General features: G+C 38.5%; 1 protein-coding gene across 1 annotated transcript in view; it reads right to left on the bottom strand.

Annotated features, from left to right (window-relative positions):
* LOC127050079 (triadin-like) overlaps positions 1 to 21,000 on the bottom strand; it is a 156,932-nt gene that overhangs the window by 88,746 nt on the left and 47,186 nt on the right. Inside the window, exons 10-14 of the mRNA XM_050951612.1 lie at positions 14,112 to 14,159; positions 11,552 to 11,599; positions 9,014 to 9,037; positions 3,520 to 3,570; positions 2,956 to 3,006 (exon numbers count right to left, since the gene is read on the bottom strand). Of these exons, the coding sequence (XP_050807569.1) occupies positions 2,956 to 3,006; positions 3,520 to 3,570; positions 9,014 to 9,037; positions 11,552 to 11,599; positions 14,112 to 14,159 (222 nt within the window). The remainder of the gene's footprint in view (positions 1 to 2,955; positions 3,007 to 3,519; positions 3,571 to 9,013; positions 9,038 to 11,551; positions 11,600 to 14,111; positions 14,160 to 21,000) is intronic.

The following is a 21,000-nucleotide window of genomic DNA, read 5'->3' as shown; positions in this document are numbered from 1 at the left end:
GATAACAATAAAAGATATGCACTGGAACCCATGCCTTCTGAGTTTCTTTGGCCTCAGACTAATCCAACAAATCAAAATTAAACCAACCTGAAATTGTTGAAGGGGCTTTCTTATTTCAGCAAAGAGCTGAAGATTTAGTGTTACATTTATAAATAAGTCTCAGATTCTGCCCCTAATAGGAAGATATTTTTTCTGTAGAAGAAAGTAAGTTTATTTAGTATTCTCCTTAATTGGAATTTATCAAACTAGAAGTGGACCTGACCATAAGGTTCAGGGACATTTGATTCAGCATTTCTACTAGACAGAGAGCCACTGTTATGGTCAGGCTGGAAGAATATCCACATCTGAAATTCCTTAAAAAAAATTCCTTAAACAAAAAAATGCTTAATGCTATAGCTGGCCTGAGTCAATGCTGCTCTTCACTCTTTCCTGCCTTTCTACTGGCAGTCGTAATAAGGAAAGTATTCACACATACTGACTCAGTTTTATAGCAAGAGTTTTGATTCAGACGATCTTCATCTTTCTCTTATTAGCCCAGAACTCATCCGGTTGCCCAAAAGAGTCTGAATTAGATACCATGATCCCTCTTCTCTTGCAGGGATTGTATTGATCATAAAAATGTTTAAATATCTCATCCCAAACTAAAATCAATGCCTTTATTCCATTTTCCAAGAACACCAACATTGAGCTCACAAGCTCCGTAACAGGGATTAGTACTTGGCCTGAAGTCCAAAGCCAGCCATTTGGGTACATATGATTGAAACTAGATTTTGTGCAGTAGTTTCCTTTTTTTGAAATTGTGGACTTCAGATGCTGAATTGATAAGAGCTATATTGGTTCTTTCCTTTGCTTTCTCTTAAGTTGATTTTCATTAGCATGCCAAATCCCTACATAGCATCTACCTTTTTCTTTCCAAAAGAGATTCAGCAAACTTTTCACTATCCCATCAAAGACTGGTTGGATGGAAAGTACAGGGATATTTTTGGTTCATAATGTTTAAACTTATATACAAGCTAGTACTTATATAAAATGAATGTTTATTAATTGAGATTTTTTTCACAATTTTACCTTGTATTTCTTTTACTTGTTAATTTATATAATTAAAAAAAAACACGTAGGCGTTGATCCTGAAAACAGTTACGCACATATTTAACTTCAAGTAGGTGTGTGGCCTGACTGACTGGAAAAAGCAGTTACTTATCCTATTGAATGCACCTACTGAATGCATCCCATGCACATAAGCTCTGATTCAAAGCTGGTGCAACACACACAGCAAGAACACACACGCAGCCAACAACCAACAGCACTGAATAGGCAAAAGAGAGTACAGTGGGGAAGCAAAATATTATCCCTGAAGGGTTGCTGCGCTCCAGTGAAACTGAGTGGGTATGGGACTTGTGCACGCTGCATGCATTTGGTTTTTTGGATAGTAAGTTTAATAAAGCCCCAGTTTTAAAATCATCCCTAGTCTGGGAGTGTAACATGGCCTTCTGGAGAAAGGAGCAACAGATAGGCATGTCCCTGAGAGAGCATCTATCTCCAAAGCAAAAAAAGGCACCTCCCATCATTAGGCAAAATAGCTGCATCACAACATGGGCAAGTTTTAAATGCTGGGGAGTTTGTTTCAGGCACAGCAGCTAAATCTTAGTACCTGACAAGTCCCTAAACACACACACACACAAATCTAATGTCAATGAGCATGAAAAACACCCTTAGTTAATTATATGATGCAGTGTACAGAGAAGCAGATTTCTGTCTTGCTGTTAGGGATGAGGAGAAGAAACTGAAGGACAATTGGACCCTGATGTGCCCTTTATGCCCTTGGATGGGAGGGAATGAGAGATCCAGGGAGCAGATGTGGCCCCAATGGACACTGCTTGCTGAAAGAATCCAATCTTGTCCAATGGGGTGCATGCATACTAGAAGTGTAATTCATATGAACAATCTCTTGAAGAGTGGGACTATTCATGTGTGACTGTGTTTGTGGGATAGGGGCCCTTATCATAAAGTGGTAAATCAGCATGACTATCATGGCTTGAGTATATATCTAGAAATTCAATTGCTGTCTCTTTCTTTACAGTTCACTAATTTACATGTAGTGTTATTCTACATAGAGAAAATAAACTAAATTCCTCAGTTACTCCTGTTTGAAATAATACAAAATAATTACCGTAATCTAAGATAAGATATTATTATATTTACATATGTGGGGATACTTCTTATGCTGAAGAATAAAGCACTTTTTAAATTATATACATACACATATTTCTTCATCCTTGAAATGCAAGTAACTCTGGAGTGGAGGGTAGCAATAAAGGGAATGAAGGGGGCACAGCATGCTGAAAAACAGTGACTTGAGGGAAATCTTAGTTGAGTTAACCATCTATACTTGAAAAAAATGCCATAAGAAATTTTAAACTTACATGAGAAAGAAAGGGAGACAAAAAATAGTCAGACAGACTTGCAATTCAAAAGACTCAGGTGGTTGAATGGTTGAAGCAGTGAGCTTTTAACCTCGGCCTTTACAAAACCCAGAAGGCATGTCACTATCTATCACACTTTCATACCATTTCATATGCTACTGTTTTACTTTATTCATGTTACAGCCACAGGTTTATACAAGCAGTTCAATTCAGAACTTTCCGACTGTCTCTAGAAGACACTAACAGTTCTTTATCTTGATGAGGTTATAGCTCTTAATCACTGATGAAGATAGTTTTCATAATGAAGAAGCATTTGTATATTAATAGTTCTGTGGCTTCTACATTCTAGTTAGATAACACTGTTTGACTCTCCTTTCATGGTATATATGGTAAACAAGATTTTGACAATTTTCATATTCAGATTATTTTTAAAGATAGAGGAAAGCCCCTCCTTGAATCAGTTATAATTATAATAAAGTTACTTGTGATAATTTTAAACCAACAAACATCCTCTTACATTGTGTATAATTACCTTTATCTTTTAAAGCTGCAGGATGCTTTACTTCCTTTTCTTTGACATGCTCTGTAAAAATATGTAGTAGTTTAATTAACAAACCAAAGGGTTAAAGGCTAAACTCTGATGACTCAGTGACAATGCTTAATCAGACAACTGATTGTTTGAAACAGTCCCCAAAAGCATTTCAAAATTCAGTCAAAAACACTGATTTTGATCAGGTTTAATATGCTTGCAAAATAAAACAACAAATTTTATGTAATTACAATGTGAGAACAAAGATCACTTTAAAACTTTTGCCATATTTTCTGAAATCTTTTGCAAACCTTATCAAATGCTTCTCAACTCTGAGGCTATAATTCTGAGTTTCACTGCAAACATTTTTGCATTGCCTCAGCTTTGTTCTTCACCTACAATTCAGGCAGTAATAATTAGTCTCAATATTTCTTAAATTCTGAAAAATTATTTTCCTCATCATTCCAAAACTATATTGTATGTTACAAATAAAGACATCCATATATAATGGGGATTAAAAAAAATCTAATCGTCTGGCAATTGTAGTATTTTTTACTGATATATTACCTTTATCCTTTGTTGCAGCTGGAGGTTTCACTTCTTTCTCTTTTACAGGTTCTGTAAAGAAATATTTAGCACAGATACAGTGAAAGTCACAAGCAAAAGCCTGGTTTGTGAAATACAGAGACTGAATTGTATGAGATAATGAACCAGTTAGACAGTATGAGAAACTCTAGCTATACAATGGCACAAATGGCAAGAGATGAACTGATTAGAAGTGTTGTGTGAAGCCTGCCTGTTTAAGTTCACAGTATGTGTTTTGTTGATTTCACTATGAAACTTGCTTGTTTAAACTTTAATAAATCTTGCATCCTCCCACAGGTCCAGGATATTCTTTTAATCTTAGTTGTCATCTGAAGGGAGCAAAGTGACCCATTTCCAACTCTCAACTCTTCAGATAATGTTTCGGTGACTCACTTTTGCCATCTTCATTTTTCAAGGGGTCAGCAAAATAAGCTGGATACTTCTGAATCCTCCCAGTATCTTCTTGGGGACAGATAGTCTGTCCACCCTCCTCCATTCTTTGGTAACAGGTTAGGAAAGATGCCTCTGCTCCTACTGGTCATTTAATGCTTTGAGGTGCCTCAACCCCTTAGTGAAAGTGCATTACATGGCCAGCAGAAATAAGAGAAGGACTAACAATCAAAGAAGAATCCTACAAGAAGTGGAAACATAGACAAATTGATGAGGAGGAGAACAAAAGAATCGCACAAGCATGTAGGAACAAACATGAAAGGTTAAGGGACAAAATGAGTTACCCTAGCAATGAACATAAAAGGCAATAAAATAAGATTCTTTAAAAACATTGTAAGCTAGAGAAAGATGAAGAAATGTAGGCCCTCTATTTAGTGGGGAAGGAGAGGTAATAACTGATGACAACAAGAAAGCAGAGATGTTTAATGCCTATTTTGCTTCAATCTTCACTAAAAAGGTTAATGGTGACCAGATACTCAATGCAAGTAATACTAACAACAGGATGGAAGGAACGCCAGCCAAAATAGGAAAAGAACAGGTTGGAGAATATTTAGATGTTAGTTGTATTCAAGTGGGCTGAGGCAGATGAAATTCATCCTAGGGTACTTAAGGAACTAGCTGAAGCAAACTCAGAACCATTAGTAATTATCTTTGAGGACACCTGGACTATCTGTGAAGTTCCAGAAGACTGGAGAATGGCAAACATAGTACCTTTCTATAAAAAGGGGAACAAAGAGGATCCAGGGACTTATGGACCAGTCAGCTTAACTTTGATACCTGGAAAGATACTGGAATGAATTATTAATTAATTTGTAAGCAGCTGGAGGATAATAGGGTCATAAGGAATAGCCAGCATGGATTTGTCAAGAACAAATCATACCAAACCAACCTAACTTCCTTCTCTGTCAGGTTTATTGGACTAGTGGATAGATAGGAAACAGGAGATATGATATATCTTGATTATATAGTAAGGCTTTTTACACAGGCCCTCATGATATTCTCATAAGCAAATTAATGAAACATGTTCTAGATGGAATTACTATAAGGTGGGTACACAGCTTGTTGAAAAATGGTATTCAGTGAATCATTATCAATGATTCTCTGTCAAACTGCAATAGTATATCTAGTGGGGTTCTTCACGGGTCAGTCTTGGGTCCTGTATTATTCAATATTTTCTTTTGTGACTTGGATAATAGGGTAAAGAATATGCTTATGAAATTTGAAGATGACACTAAGCTGGGAGGGGTTGAAAGCACTTTGGAAGACAGGATTAGAAATAAAAAACAAAAACTTGACAAATCGGAGAATTGGTTTCAAATCAACAAGATTAATCAATAAAGAAAAGGACAATGTACTTGACTTAGCAAAGAAAAATCAAACATACAACTACAAAATAGAGAGTAATTGGCTAGGTGGTAGTATTCCTGAAAAGGATCTGGGGGTTTGAATGGATCACAAATTGAGTTGGAGTCAACAATGTGATGCAGCTGGGAAACATGCTAACATCATCCTGACATGCATTAATTGGAGTGTCATATATAAGATATGGGAGGTAATTGTCCCACTCTGCTTGGCACTGGTCAGGCCTCAGATGGAGTACTGTGCCCCCATCTGGGTACCACACTTTAGGCAGGATTTGGAGAAACTGGAGAGAGTACAGAGGAGGGCAACAAAAATAATAAAAGGTTTAGAAAACCTGACTCAGGAGGAAAGGTTTAAAAATTGGCCACATTTTGTTTTGAGAAAAGAAGATTGAGGGAGAACCTGATAACAGTGTTCAAATATGTTCAGGACTGTTATTAAGAGGATGGCCATCACTTGTTCTCCATGTCTACTGAAAGTAGACCATGAAGTAATAAGCCTGTGAAAGGGCACTACCAGCAGCACCCTGATCACTAACATTGTGGCAGCCTGAGGAAGGCTGAGGGCAATTATACAATTTCTGATGGGGGATTGTGGGCACCTGGGTGACAATCATTGGGCTAACAAGGTAACAGTGCATAATAAAAGGGGAGGAAACAGGAAGCAAGTGAAGTTCAGGAGATGGCTCTGGGGTGAGTCTCAGCTGGGGAGTGAGAGCTGCAGGAAAGCTTATCCTTGCTGTAAGCCTATATTGCATGGTATTACTGTGTAAGAGGGGAATAAACACACACCTTGGTGAAAAACAACCAGTCCTGTGTGTGACTGTGAAATGATCTGAACTGGCCAGGCAATGCAGTTCACTGGGTAGGAACAAAGGTGCCCAGTGACAGGCCTTAACCCGCAGCAAGGGAGATTTAGGTTAGATATTAGGGAAAAAAACTTTCTAACTCTAATGGTAGCTAAGCTCTGGAATAAGCTTCCAAGAGAAGTTGTGGAGTACCCATTATTGGAGTTTTTTAAAAACAGGTTGGACAACCACCTGGTCTATGTTTATTTGGTCCTACCTCAATGCAGGGAGATGGAACTGATGACTTCCTGAGGTTCCTGCCAACCCTACACTTCTATTATTCCGTGACTTTTTTGTTATGTGTTTTGTACAGCAGCTAGACTAATGTGGTCCTGGTCCATGACTGCTGCATGTTGCTGCTATAATAATTTGCAGACAAATAGTGGTGGTGGAAGGTAGGCAGGCCACCAACAGAAGACAAAATATTTAGGAAAATCAGGCCTACTTTGCTCTCTGCCACGCTTCCCCTTCCCAGCTCTCCTAGGAAAGTGTGAGAAATATCAGGTCATCTGGCTCTAAGGAGCTAGGAGTGGGCCAAGAATCCAGTGCTTGAAGATGCTGGAGAGCATTGTGGCAGAAGACAGCCTAGCTTTCCCTGCAGAAAACAACAGGCCTGGGCCTAAGTTCTGCTGGGAATAGGAGTGCAAGTCTGAAACTTGTCAAAGTTTGCTGAAAGACATGAATAACCTCTTTTATTGGTTATTACACTAATTGAATCTATTTCCCTATGTTAAGTTCTCCTCACACTTAATTGGGTCATCTCAATTATCACTTCAAAAGTTTTTTTTCTCCTGCTGATGATAACTCATCTCAATTGATTAGACTCTTCCTGTTGGTATGCATACTTCCACCTTTTCATGTTCTCTGTATGTATAAATATCTCCTGTCTGTGTGTTCCATTCTGTGCATCCGAAGAAGTGAGCTGTAGCTCATGAAAGCTTATGCTGAAATAAATTTGTTAGTCTCTAAGGTGCCATAAGTATTCCTGTTCTTTTTGCGGATACAGACTAACACGGCTGCTACTCTGAAACCACTCTTGTATTGGAAGACTGAAATCACACTTCACTTTTTCTCATCCTAGCTTTGTAAAATGTGGCATACATCCAATGTTCAGAGATTTATCAGTGAAAGAATGAAGCTTTTTGTTTCTGTTTTAGTACCTTGCTCTTTGTAGGACAAGTCTAGTACCTGGAAATCTGCATATAGGGAATTCAGTTATACTGAGACTTCGCATATAGCAAAGTTGACCAAAAGCTGATAAAACCTCATTTCTGGTTATAGTAAAGCTCTAATCTGTAGAATAAATTAGTTCAATGGAAGTGTGTTACATTGTATTCATGATCATACAGAGAAAGAGCCTCTTTTTCAAATAGATACATTTACAAAAGAAAAGGTCAGGTGAAAGTTTGTTAAATGAAGATGGGGGGGGAATCATTTTGTTGGGATAGTTTTTTTTTATCCTTAAAATATACAAATTGTCTGTATATTTTCAAATGCCAAACTCTGCAATCAGTGTTTCAGCCATCTGATGCTCAAAGTATAGAAAAGAAACAATTCAATGCCAATGTTGTGAAACAGTGTTACCTATCAAATATTACTATCAAAAAGTCAAATACTAAAGAGACTCAATATTAAATATTCATATATAATGTTACTATCAATGAAATGTAGAGCTAAGGCTGAAAATTAACTACATCTTTGTGCCTCTGTATTGTAGGAGTCACCCAATGGCAGTCCTGTGTACCATGCCACATCCTGCAACACCCCAAAGCAACAAATGGATGGGCAAAAGATGGCATTTCTGTCTTTGGAATCAGTGCCTTAACGCTTATGTCAAGACCCCTTATGTGATTTGAATGCAGCTTTTGTTGTCAATTCCAGCAATGACAATATATTTAATTATATTAGCAAAATAAGCCACCTAGCATCACACACTGCTAAACCCAGTAAGTTCAGAAGCCTGCTTATAAGAACTCAGGTAATGTGCATCTCCATTACTAACAGCACCATTATTGCATTATTCCAAAAGATGTCACACCAATGATTTGATTTCAAGAGATCAAACACTTGTGAACTCAAAGCCTGAATCGTTACTGACTAGGCCTTACATTCCAAGTGATCCAATAAACCAGAAAGCCATTCAGAAAATGCTGCCAAGATTAATGTCATCGCCAGGAAAAGCTTAGCTTTTGGGATGGTGCTGGATCTGATACAGACGTCATTCAAGAATTAAAAGAAAGCTAGGAAATATTAGCTTAAATTATAAATAGATATAGGACATACTGTGACTAGATGAGCAGTCTGAGATCTATCATATAGTTGAAATACTATATTATAATTATCGCAAAATTATAGTCTGGTATGCAGGATAGCACCACTAATTCACACCAAGGCCTTCTGGTTTTTATTCTGCACTGGTTCTCAGCATTAAACTTCCACTGACATCGGAATACACAGCTGAGATACTTACTGAGGCTAATGGAGTCTCAGTGACAATCAGAGAGAAGAATTTTGTCCGTAAAATATTATTTTTTTGTAATCTAGGTTTTTCACAGCAGTGTTGCAAAGAGGTAAGAAATCTCCTCATGGCCAAAAGAAGCAGAGAGCAAACAGTAAAGAGACCCTAATCCTCTGCTTTAAAATAGAAAAGAATTTCTTAGCATTTCTATATGAATACCTCTGTTTACTTTAACCTATTCTATTTAATCACCCCTCCCATAATAATAAATAATACTTGGCTCTCATATACTTCCTTTCATCTGTAGAGCTTAAGGTGGTACTAAGTCAGTTATAGGGAGCATGTGTGATAAAGCTTAGTTGTTTCTTTCGGCTTTGGTTTATCTAAACAAAAAACAAAAACAAAAAAACTCTTTAGAGTAACCTTTGTTTCTTGTGAGAGCAAAAATGTAATGCTAACAAAAAATGTATTGTAATAGAAGAAACCCATAAAAACATCTTTAGTCAACAAACAAGAGAAATTAACCTTAACTGCTAAGGATTAGAATTGAAGTCATTACCATTTTATGGCTCCTTGACAGAATATGTGAAATGAGTTCATGGACTCAGTCCAATTTGCAGTGGACATGTAACCCCACCACACACACAAAAAATCAAAACAACCTGTACAATTTTCTACTAATTAGTCACCTTTGTAGCAGTCTTCAGTAACCCAGGGAGTATTGTGACTTGGGGGTACATCTACACATCCAGCTGCAGAGGTAATTTCCAGCTTGAGTAGATGAACACACACTAGCTCCAATCCAGCTAGCATGCTAAAAATAGAAATGTAGCCCTGGCAGTGCGAGCAGTCAGATGGGCTAGTTGCCAAGAACATACCTAGGGTCCTGAGCAGGATTTTATTTGGGATGGCTATCCCATCCTGCTGTGCTTGCTACACTTCTATTTTTAGCATGCTAGCTCAATCAAAACTAGAATGCACATATGTACTCAAGCTGGAAATTACCCCCCAGCTCAAAGTGCAGACCGACCAGGAGCATAGAGGAAGCAGGGTAAGCAGTAATTCACTGCTAGCCTCTACTAATAACTTAATATCCTGTCCCACTCCCCATTTGCTCAACTACTTTTGGCCACTCAATAAAGGGATGGAGTTAAAGCTCTGCCTGTACCCTGAAGTCTTCCAACCACCCTGCTCTCCTTTAAACATTTTGCAAAGGTTGCACCAATCTCTACATTTCCACTAATATGAAAGCTAGTAAATATTATCAATAATAATTTTCCTACCACTATTTTGCCCAGTTCTATATAGGAGTGATTTAACATGAAAGGCAAAACAGTTTTAATACATGAACATTTTATTTTGAAACACTAGAATTCTTGCTAGGGTTGTTAAATTAGCAATGCTGCTAACTCGTGATTTTATTATGACTCCCAGTATTTTGTACTCGTTGCTCGTAAAACCCCAGCCCCTAGAATCAGACAAGTAGGTGAGAATCTTAAAATTAAAATTGTATTTTTAGCCCTCATGTTTGTGGAGAAAAGCTTGAATACATGACCTAACTAAATCCTTAAGGCTCAAATACCAGAAGGCAAGTAAATAGAACCCCAAATGATGATTTAAAAACAAAAACAAAAAAACTCATGATTTTTAACCCATCTCATGATTTTGGGGCCCCAATTCCTGAATGTTTGGGGTTGGCAATACTGAACTAGCATTACAGTAGGATGGATATTCTTCCTTTCCTTTTTCTTACTGAACACTGGACTCTGACAATTAATATCACAAGTGATGTCACTGCTTAGTTTTAGAGGCATGTCCATGTGTGGGATGGTGCAGTGAGTGAGCTGCTAGACCTACTACATCATAGTCCAGCGTAGGATGCCTGCAGCAGGCCTCAAGCAGACTACTCAAGTGGCCTTTGGCCCATCTCTAGGGTGAGAGGTAAAAGGATCTCTCCTAACACCCTTTACTAAAGCCCTTTTACTGAAGTTTTTCACAAAAAAAGACCAGAATTTTACTCAATGGGTTTTTACATGAGTGTAAGGCTACATCTACCATTGCAGCTGGGGGCGGGGGGGTTGATTCCCAGCATGCACAGCTGAACTCACAATATCTCTCATCAAGCTAACACTAAAAATAGTAGTGTAGCCAAGGTAGCATGGGCAGAGGCAAGTGGCAAAACAGGCAAGCCACCCCTAGTACAAACTGCCTGGACCTCATTCAGGTATTCAGGGTGGCTAACCTGTGCTGTTGCTTGCGTTGCCCATGCTACCTTGGCTACACTACTAATTTTAGCACGCTGGCTCAATGAGAGCTAGTACAAGTACGTCTACATGAGCTAGGAATCACCCCCTCCACACACCGCCAAGCTCCACTTGTAGTCGTAGCCTAAGACAGGCCATCAGCCTTCCAGTTTTTCTTAGGATGCAATGCAATCTCCAAACCTTTGTAGAGACATAGCACTAGATCCTCAGTGGTGTAAGCTGGCACAGCTCTGTTGATGTCAATGGAGCTACATTCATTTATCCCAGCTGAGAATCTGATCCACAGATGGTTGAAGCTCCACTTGTCCTACCACATGATTGCCTCTTTTTTTTTAAACAGAGACCCCCTGTTGCTGAATGAAAGCCACTGCTTTCATATTAGTGGAAATGTTAAGACTCCAGAATGGTTTGTTCACTTGAAGCATCTCTGTGTGTTTTGTATTATGTAAGCAAGAGACTGAGCCAGAATCCTATCTGAAATTCTCTCTTCTCTGGCAAAGTGAACAGATCAATGGCACAGACTGACAGAGTAATGAATTTAAAGGTTACTGCCATGAAGTTGTCTGTTTTTTTCCCCTGTGCCATTGTCTTTCTAAAGCAGAAAATGTCAAAATATTTCAAGTTTCTCTTTACCTTGCTCCACAACCTTCGCTGTTTTTTCTTCCTTCTTTTCAGGTACTGCTGCAAAACAAAGATAAGGTTTTCCAGTCAGAAGTGCTGCCCCCCACACAAAGCCTTTCTGAAGTAATTAAATGTCTACAGATTTCTTTGAAGGAAATTATTTCAAAGTCTTGTGACCACAAGATAACCTCCCTTCCTCACAATAAACTGGTAACACATTTTTTGACCTATCTTATAAAGGAAACGGATAAAGTGAAAGGGGATACTTCATTTTTTTCAAAAATGAATAATACAACATTTCCTTCTTTGTTTTGAAAGAAACCTCAGGCCAGGTTGTGATGAGCCTGGCATGACTGCACAGGGAGCCACACCAGAGGCTTTGCTTTGCATAGTCATGCAAGGGCCTCCCTCAGTAACAGTCCCTATACTCCATACTAATGATGAGTGCCTGTACAAAACCCTAAGATAAGTGGCTTGCTGAATCAGAGACTATGCACATGTTTCACTTTAAGTATGAATAGTCCTACTGACATCACTGGGATTATATCATTGAAATACTTATTTAATTCCTTTGCACGAATGGTGTGAGAGATTATTTGGTCCCTGTGGTTATTTAGCAAATCAGCTAACAGGTGGATGTCCAGGAAGTGTTGCCACACCCACAAAAGAAGGTCACAGTTCCTCCTGGCACACACCCAAATAGAGGCCTTCATATTTTCTGACATTTAACATAACATAATTGGGAATATGCAAGATCCTCAGGAGAACAGTAAGTGCATTTAATAGAATGTATAAATTCTTATTATTTAGGGAAGAAAAATTTGCAAACATCTGTGTTTAGTGATAAAGTGTAGTGCCAGCTTAAATCTGGTCCAACATTTAATATCTATAAAATGCAGTTCTTACAAATCCTTAGGCCAAATGAAATCTCCTGCAGTGTTTGAAACACAAAAAGAAACTGTAAGGGAAAATGTTTTAACTGAATTTCATTCAACAAGTTGAGAGAAATGCAAAAAGTAAACAAAGGATAAATTGCAACTGTGTCGAGGTAAACTGTGTCGAGAAAATTATTTTACTTTCAACAATCTAAGGTATTTTTGGTAACATAGGTAGGGCCCTACCAAATTCATAATCCATTTTGGTCAATTTCATGGTCATAGAACTTAAAAATCATAAATTTAATGATTTCAGCTATTGAAATCTGAAATTTCATGGTGGTGTAATTGTAGGGGCCCTGACCCAAAAAGGAGTTGTGTGTGTGGGGAGGGGGGTCGCAAGGTTATTGTAGGGGGGGGTTGCGGTACTGCTACCCTTACTTCTGCACTGCTGCTGGTGGCACCGCTGCCTTCAGAGCTGAGTAGCTGGAGAGCGGCAGCTGCTGGCCAGGAGCCCAGCTCTGAAGGCAGAGCCACCAACAGCAGCAGCGCAAAAGTAAGGGGGCATGGTATTGCTGCTGGCAGAGTGCTGCCTTCAGAGCTGGGCGCCCAGCCAACAGCCACCACTGTCTGGCTGCCCCACTCTGAAGTCAGCAAAGAAGTAAGGGTGGCAATACCGTGACCCCCCTGCAACTCCCCTTTGGGTCAGAACCCCCAGTTTGAGAAACGCTGGTCCCCCTCCCCCCAAAATCTGTATAGGATAACGTAAAAGCACACAAAAGACCAGATATCATGGTCCGTGGCATGTTCTTCATGATTGTGAATTTGGTAGGTCCCTAAACATAAGGAAATAAATTTGTTTGTTTGTATTGATAGAGTTTTCATTGATAGCAGCATCCTTTTCATTTGTTTTTTTCAACCTGGCACAAGAAAACATTCAGTATAAAACTTTATGCTACAGTCCATTGCAAAAAAAAAATACATTCAAGGATTTTGCTTTTAAAACTAATGTAAATATGAATGGCTACAGTCTCCCATGTTTACACACATTGAGTAGTCCCTGTTGAAATCAATGGGGCTATTCACAAGGGTTTGATCCAGCAACATCCTGAGGACTCTGACCCCGCTTCACCAGAACATGCCAGCAAATGCTCAACTTTAAAGGCTTGTCTACACTACAGAGAATATAATGTCATAACTGAGGCATTGTAGTTATGCTGGCACAGGCGTACTGTAGATTCATCCTACAGAATTGGAAAGGTTTTTTTCCTGTTAATGTAGAAAAACCACTTCCCTTGAGCAATGGTAACTAGGGCAACAGAAGCATTCTTCCATCATCCTAGCTGCATCTACACTGGAGGTTAGATCAGCAAAGGTACAGTGCTGGTTGTAGATTTTTCACACCCATGAGCACTGTAGCTATGATAATTTACATTCTAAAGTGTAGGCCAGGCCTAAGAACGTGAGTAGTCACATTGACTTCTATGGAACTTAAGCACTTAGCAAAAATTAAGCACGTGCTTATGTGCTTTATTGGTTTAGTAGGATTGAGCCTATTGTAAGGTGCCACTCACTGTGAATAAGAGCAGTGGAAGCTGGTACTAAATGCATTTTAAAATGTGCATATAGCCACAAAACTACTATGATAAGGACCAAATGAATTTTTAAACATGCTTGTTTTCTCAAACTACATTTACCTTTCTTAGCTGGAACTGCAACGACTTGCTGTTTGGCTTGTCCAGTTTCTGAAAATTCAAAATGTTGATGGAATGAAAAACAGTCTGCAGAAATACTTCAAAGATACCAGCTAGCAACCCAAAACAGCATTTGCTATAAGCAAGATTAAAACAGCAAAGGACAGCAAAGCTAGCGTAGAACATACTGCAGTATAAAGTGCTTGTCTGTTAATAAAAACAATTTTTCTGATGATCTTGCATTTATCAAATCAGGAGAAAGACATAGCAAAGAGAAAAAAATTATGAGAAAGCATAAAAATGAAAAAATGTTGGTGAGGTCATTCTAATATATATAGTCTGCACATGATGGCCTGAGAACCAAGAATTTGATAGTAAAATAAATCTACTGAAAATAAATGGACTTCACTAACTCAGTTCACTCAGCAGGCATATAACAAGCTAGACACAGGGTTAAGTTTCCTCAAAAACATTCTAAATCTATGAAGAAGAAACTTTTGACACTTTGATTCTTTGTCAGAGAAATCCTAAAGAAGCTGGATAGCAAGTGCCAGGACTTTTCAAGTGTTAAGAAAAAGATGAGGCTGACCTGCAAAACTCAGTTCCAGATTTCCAGGCTCCCAACATTCGAGGCCATTTGGATTCAAGGTTTTGGCTAAGTTGATTAAAATGATAGAGGCCAATCATGAAATTGGATCCAGATGCCAAACCTTACCTCCCTACATTCCGTCCCCACCGTGCAAAAAAGATTTGGTGATATCTAGACTCAGGGGGGTTGGTTTGGACCTTTCTTGGGTTAAGAGATTAGCTTTTCTCCATCACTGAACAACAAAGCTTAAAATTAAAAACAGCAATAAACTTCCCTACTCTGTCATAATTTTCACTTTGAGATTCTTTGCCCACAGGGAAATCTCTTCAAGATTACCACGTACCACTCAGAGCTAATGAATTTTCAAAGCTGCTGCACTGTCATTTCTATACTAACTGGGTATAAAACGCATTTTTTATTCCAGAACATAGATAAAGTTCATGCTGAAATTAAAAGTGTCCCACTGAATGTAGATCAAAGTAAGAAATCCTTGTAAACATTCCACTAAAGGTATGGAGATATTTTGATCTATGAAACACCAACATGGCTGCACTCCTCAGGGACAGTGCAGGTCAAAAAGCCCAAGTCAAATCATGTGACATCTGGGAACAAAGTATTCTCTGTCACCTTCTGCCTCATAACTACCCCCTCATCTCACCCCAAACAAAAGAAATTTTTAAAAAGTAAACTAAAAATATTAAAAGTCAAAACACCCCTCTACTTCAAGTAAAGTTTTGATCACAAAAAGAGAGGGTGGCAGAAACTCCATGAAACCTACTAGAGATGTTGCCATTCCTATAAATTTTATTTGGAAGATGTCCAGATACTACAGTGATAGGCAGCTGTATAAAACTCTAAGATAGGTACATGACTTGACAGACACAGACATTACTGATGTTCAAAGAGTAGCGTTGCATAAAATTCCCTGGGTTTGCTGCATTCATTTTGGTTTGGTTATAATAGAATTTTTATAAGAATGTGTTACATTCAGACTAAGATTATACATGTCTAGAATAATAGCAATGTAGGGCTGGAAGGGACACCTGGTCTGAGGCAGGACCATGTAAATCTAGACCACCCCTAACAGGTGTTTGTCCAGCCTGTTCTTGAAAACCTCCAATGACAGGAATCCCACCTCTCTTGGAAGCAAAACTGAACTACCCTAATAAGTAGAAAGTTTTTCTTAATATCTAATCTAAATCTCCCTTGCTGCAGATTAAGCCCATTACTTCTTGTCCTACCTATGAGTCACTCAGTGAAGTTAATAGGCAGCAGGTTTATGACAACCATAAGGAAGAGGTTCTTCACACAACGCACAGTTAACCTGTGGATCTCATTGCTGGGTGATGTTGTGAAGGCCAAAAATGTAACTGGTTCAACAAAGAATTAGATAAGTTCATGGAGGATAGGTCCATCAATAGCTACCTGCCAAAATGGTCGGGGATGCAATCCCAGATCCGGAAGTCACAAAACCTCTGACTTCCAGAAGCTGGGACTGGACGACAGGGAATGGATCACTCAATAATTCTTCTGTTCTACTAATTCTGTCATAAGCTTTTGGCTCCAGCCACGTGCTGGACAGGATACTGGGCTAGACTGACATTGGTCTGACCTAGTATGGCTGTTCTTAATGTTCTGAACTGGAGAGAGACCAGAGGAACTCTTTTCAATTACCGAAGAAGAAAGTTTAAACAAAAACTCTGCTTGTAATCACACCATGATTGTTCCCCACACTGAATATGCTTCAGAATGTTCAGGCTTCAGCAGCAGTTACTGAGTTTGATAGCCAAACTGCATCCTGACAGATGCTAAGCTTGAACTGTTGTTAGGATATAGATATTCAGGCCTGTCTGCAAAGGCCTATACTTTAAGAATTTAGGTGTATTCTTATCACTTAGCTAGTTATAGAGGTATAAAAGAAAGAATCAAAAATCACTGTCTGTGTAATGGCCTTCTCTTACTGTGACAATCTGAGGCCTGATTTTTCAGCTAAGCAGCAGAGACCAGTCATAAACTGGGAAATGTATGGTCACATCCTCACATTCCAAACTAGTCACATTGAAATAAGGTGCTATGGGGCTGTTAGGAATACAGTCCTGTCCTGATATTCCTATCACCTCCAGAGAAAGGGAAGAGTCTAGAAGATGTAAAAGGAAACTTAGTTTGATAGCATCCTGTCTGGCAAGAACTCACTTATCGATAGCTGGGATGTGAAATTCTCATTTCTGTATTGTTCTATCACTGTAGTCTCCACTTCCCTATTGTTTATGTGTATAATCTGTCAGGTTCTGTGATTTTTTTTATGTCTGCTGTATAATTAATTTTCTAGAGTGTAAACCAATTAGGGTGGTGGGATATAATTGGTTAAATAACCATGTTACAATATGTTAGGATTGGTGAGTTAAATTTCAGTAAAACGAGTGGTTAAGGTATAGCTAAGCAGAACTCAAGTTTTACTATATAGTCTGCAATCAATCAGGAAGTAATGGGGGGGATGGGAATAGGGACTGGGGATGGGGGTGGGGGAATTGGGATCATGTTTTGCTAAAGGGAGAAATGGGAACAGGAACAGGGACACAGGCAAGGCTCTGTGGTATCAGAGCTGGGAAGGGGGACACTAAGGAAGGAAACGGGAATCATGCTTGCTGGAAGTTCACCCCAATAAACATTAAATTGTTTGCTTCTTTGGACTTTGGGTATTGTTGCTCTCTGTTCATGCGAGAAGGACCAGGGAAGTGAGAGGGTGAAGGAATAAGCCCCCTAACAACTGTTTTCACAATAGGAAGATGCTAAGTAAGCGGATGAAAAGCAGCAATGGGCAAATAAATAGATATAAAAGACAAGGGCCATATTTAGTCCTAGTTTAAGGTGTAACTACTTCAGCCTAAAGGAATTTAGCCCACAATACAAAGATTTGGTCCATACAATACAAAAGAATTCCACCTTTGAGTCTTGCTGAGCAGTGAAGGAAATGGTAGCAGTATTTTAATCATTACAGTCTTTTCATTATGAAACAAACCATGTGGGAGTTTCAAAATTAGTATTAAATTCATACTAAATGTTAATAAGTGAAACTCCACTGAAACTTATAGTTATCCCAGGGTGGATTTTTGCTAATTTAATCTAATATAGATTGTTGACTGACTACAACAAAGAAAATGTAAAAGGGAACTTTTCTACCTTCTCTATGTGTCTTGTAAGAAATTAGAAGGTTGGTTTGTGTTTTGTCAACAGGGTAGGTTCTTGCTCTGTATAGATAACAGGGCAAAACAAATGAGACTCATGTATAACTGACTACCTAGGTGAAGGCCTCCCTAGTAAAACTGAATAGGGAGGATAGAAATTTACTAACAGAATGAGCCAACCAGCAATTCCAAGGCCATAAGAAGTGGATAAGAAAGAACATAAGAGAGGTTCTACTGGGTCAGACCAAAGGTCCATCCAGCCCAGTATTCTGTCTTCCGACAGTGGCCAACACCAGGTGCCCCAAAGGGAATGAACAGAACAGGTAATCAGCAAGTGATCCATCCCCTGTTGCTCATTCCCAGCTTCTGGCAAACAGAAGCTAGGGACATCATCCCTGCCCATCCTGGCTAATAGCCATTGATGGACCCATCCTCCATGAATTTATCTAGTTCTTTTTTGAACCCTGTTATGGTTTTGGCCTTTACAAAATCCTCTGGCAAGGAGTTCCGCAGATTGATTGTGCATTGTGTGAAGAAATACTTCCTTTTATTTGTCTTAAACCTGCTGCCTATTAATTTCATTTAGTGACGCCTAGTTCTTGTGTTATGAGAAGTAGTAAACAACACTTCCTTATCTACTTTCTCTACACTAGTCATGATTTTATAGACCTCAATCATATCTCCCCTTAGCCATCTCTTTTCCAGGTTGAAAAGTCCCAGTCTTGTTAATCTCTCCTCATAGGAAAGCTGTTCCATACCCCTAATCATTTTTATTGCCCTTTTCTGAACCTTTTCCAATTCCAATATATCTTTTTTGAGATGGGGCGACCACATCTGCACACAGTATTCAAGATGTGAGTATATCATGGATTTATATAGTGGCAACATGATATTTTCTGTCCTATAATCTATCCCTTTCTTAATTATTCCCAGCATTCTGTTTGCTTTTTTGACTGCTGCTGCACATTCAGAGGATGTTTTGAGAGAACTATCCACAATGACTCCAAGATCTCTTTTTTGAGTGGTAACAACTGCTTTAGACACCATCATTTCATATGTATAGTTGAGATTATGCTTTCCAATGTGCATTACTTTGCATTTATCAACATTAAATTTCATCTGCCATTTTGTTGCCCAGTCACCCAGTTTTAGGAGATCCTTTTGTAGCTCTTCGCAGACTGCCTGAGTCTTAACTATCTTTAGTAATTTTGTATCATCTGCAAATTTTGCCACTTCACGCTTTACCTCTTTTTCCAGATCATTTGTGAACATGTTGAATAGGACTGATCCTAGAACAGACCCCTGGAGGACACCACTATTCACCTCTGTCCATTCTGAAAACTGACCATTTATACCTACCCTTTGTTTCCTATCTTTTAACCAGTTTCCAGTTCATGAGAGCACCTTCCCTCTTATCCCGTGGCAGCTTATTTTGCTTAAGAGGGACCTTTTTTTGATGTGACAATTATTGTAAGAAATAATGGAATACATGAAAGCAATGAAAATACAGCTGGATTGAATAAGAAGAAGGATAGTAATGGCTAAAAAAATAGTTAAGAAGGTATGAATTAGAATTTTAACATGATATGTAAAAATGTATCCGTTAAGAGGATTTCGGATTAGTGTATATGAAAATATGCTTAGAATAGAATGTTTATAGATGAGGTAGTTTTAATAACCTCTAACTGTGTAATGTTATGAAACAAGGTATAAAGGATGTGTTTAATAAGAGGAGGGTGGGGGTGGAGCAAAGTAGGATTTACACCAGCTCGGATCAGCATGGATCTGCTGATGACAAAAATAGCCTACCTGCACCCAGGTAGGCTGATGGTAACTGATGATAATGCTATTCTCATATATGCTTTACTTAAGATTTATGCTTGATCAAGATGGTAATATATTGTCCTAAAATGTTCCTACTAAAGCTTTAAATTAGTTAAGCTTAATAATTGGTATGGACTGCGCTTTTTCACCCAACAATATAGATGCACTTCTCAAGCTAGATGTTAATTTTTCAGACCTGCTTAAAAGTGCAATGGCTGTAATCAAACTAACGTATGAGTCTCACTAAATTTTTTGATTGATGGATTTCTCTTTTCATAGCAGAAATGACACAAATATTGGTGACTGATATAATGCAAAAAAATCAGGCAATAATATTTTCTACACTAAGCCATGCATCTGCTGTAGAAGTATCTTCCACTACAATTCATAGATGCATAGATTTTTAAAGCCAGGAATGATGACTGTGATCATCTAGTTTCAGTGACACTCATACATTATACCTTCTCTTCAAAATCAATGTTAAAAGCAGTTTTCGTGAACAGACCAACCGCTATTATCTAATTTTGCAGCACAGAGTTCACTGGAGGATTTTGTACCCAGACTTGGCACACTCTTCAGAACAGGAAACTACTGCACCAAGAGCTCTGCTATTTCAAAAGCTGTGGTCTTTCTGAATTCCAACTGACAGCTTTCCATATAACCCAAATTAAGAAACCAGTAAGAAACGGAAAGACATCTGCAGGGGTCTGAACTCGATGACCTCTTGAAGTCCTAGGATTCTAAGATTCTATATTATATGATTCTATGAGCTGTGATTACAGCACTTTATAAAGAGTTCAAGAGAACATTTTCTGAAAGTCATCAGAAGAAAACCTCATGTCCAATCCTAAAAGGTGCAGATGCTGTACTCTTTCAACTCCCATAGATGCTGATAGGTGCTGAAGACGTTCAGAACCTGGCAGGTCTGGGCCCAAAGATTTTGGCATGATTTCCATAAAAATGACCTCCCAACAATGACATATAGTATAGCATCACAGGAGCGATAATCATGTATACAAAAAGGATTTGCTCAACAGCTCCAAGCAAGGAGGAAAACAGCTTTTTTGATTGCCCATGGTTACAAAATGACATTTATTTCTCACTTTGGCTTTCTAGAATTTCCAAAATGCAAAGGCTTTCTTTAACATACTTGTTTTCATTAGGTTCTCTAGTTTGGCTGGTGGAGCATAAAGAAAGTAACATCTAAATTAGTCTAGTTTCTGTTTTGTTTAACTGCAAAATGATAGTAGCATTATGAATTTACCCTTTGAACCAGAAACCTTATATATGCCTG

This window comes from Gopherus flavomarginatus, chromosome 4 (genome assembly GCF_025201925.1).
Source record: "Gopherus flavomarginatus isolate rGopFla2 chromosome 4, rGopFla2.mat.asm, whole genome shotgun sequence".
NCBI classification, from domain to species: domain Eukaryota; kingdom Metazoa; phylum Chordata; order Testudines; family Testudinidae; genus Gopherus; species Gopherus flavomarginatus.
Note: the sequence above shows the minus strand (reverse complement) of the source record. Positions and strands in the feature narration are given on the sequence as shown.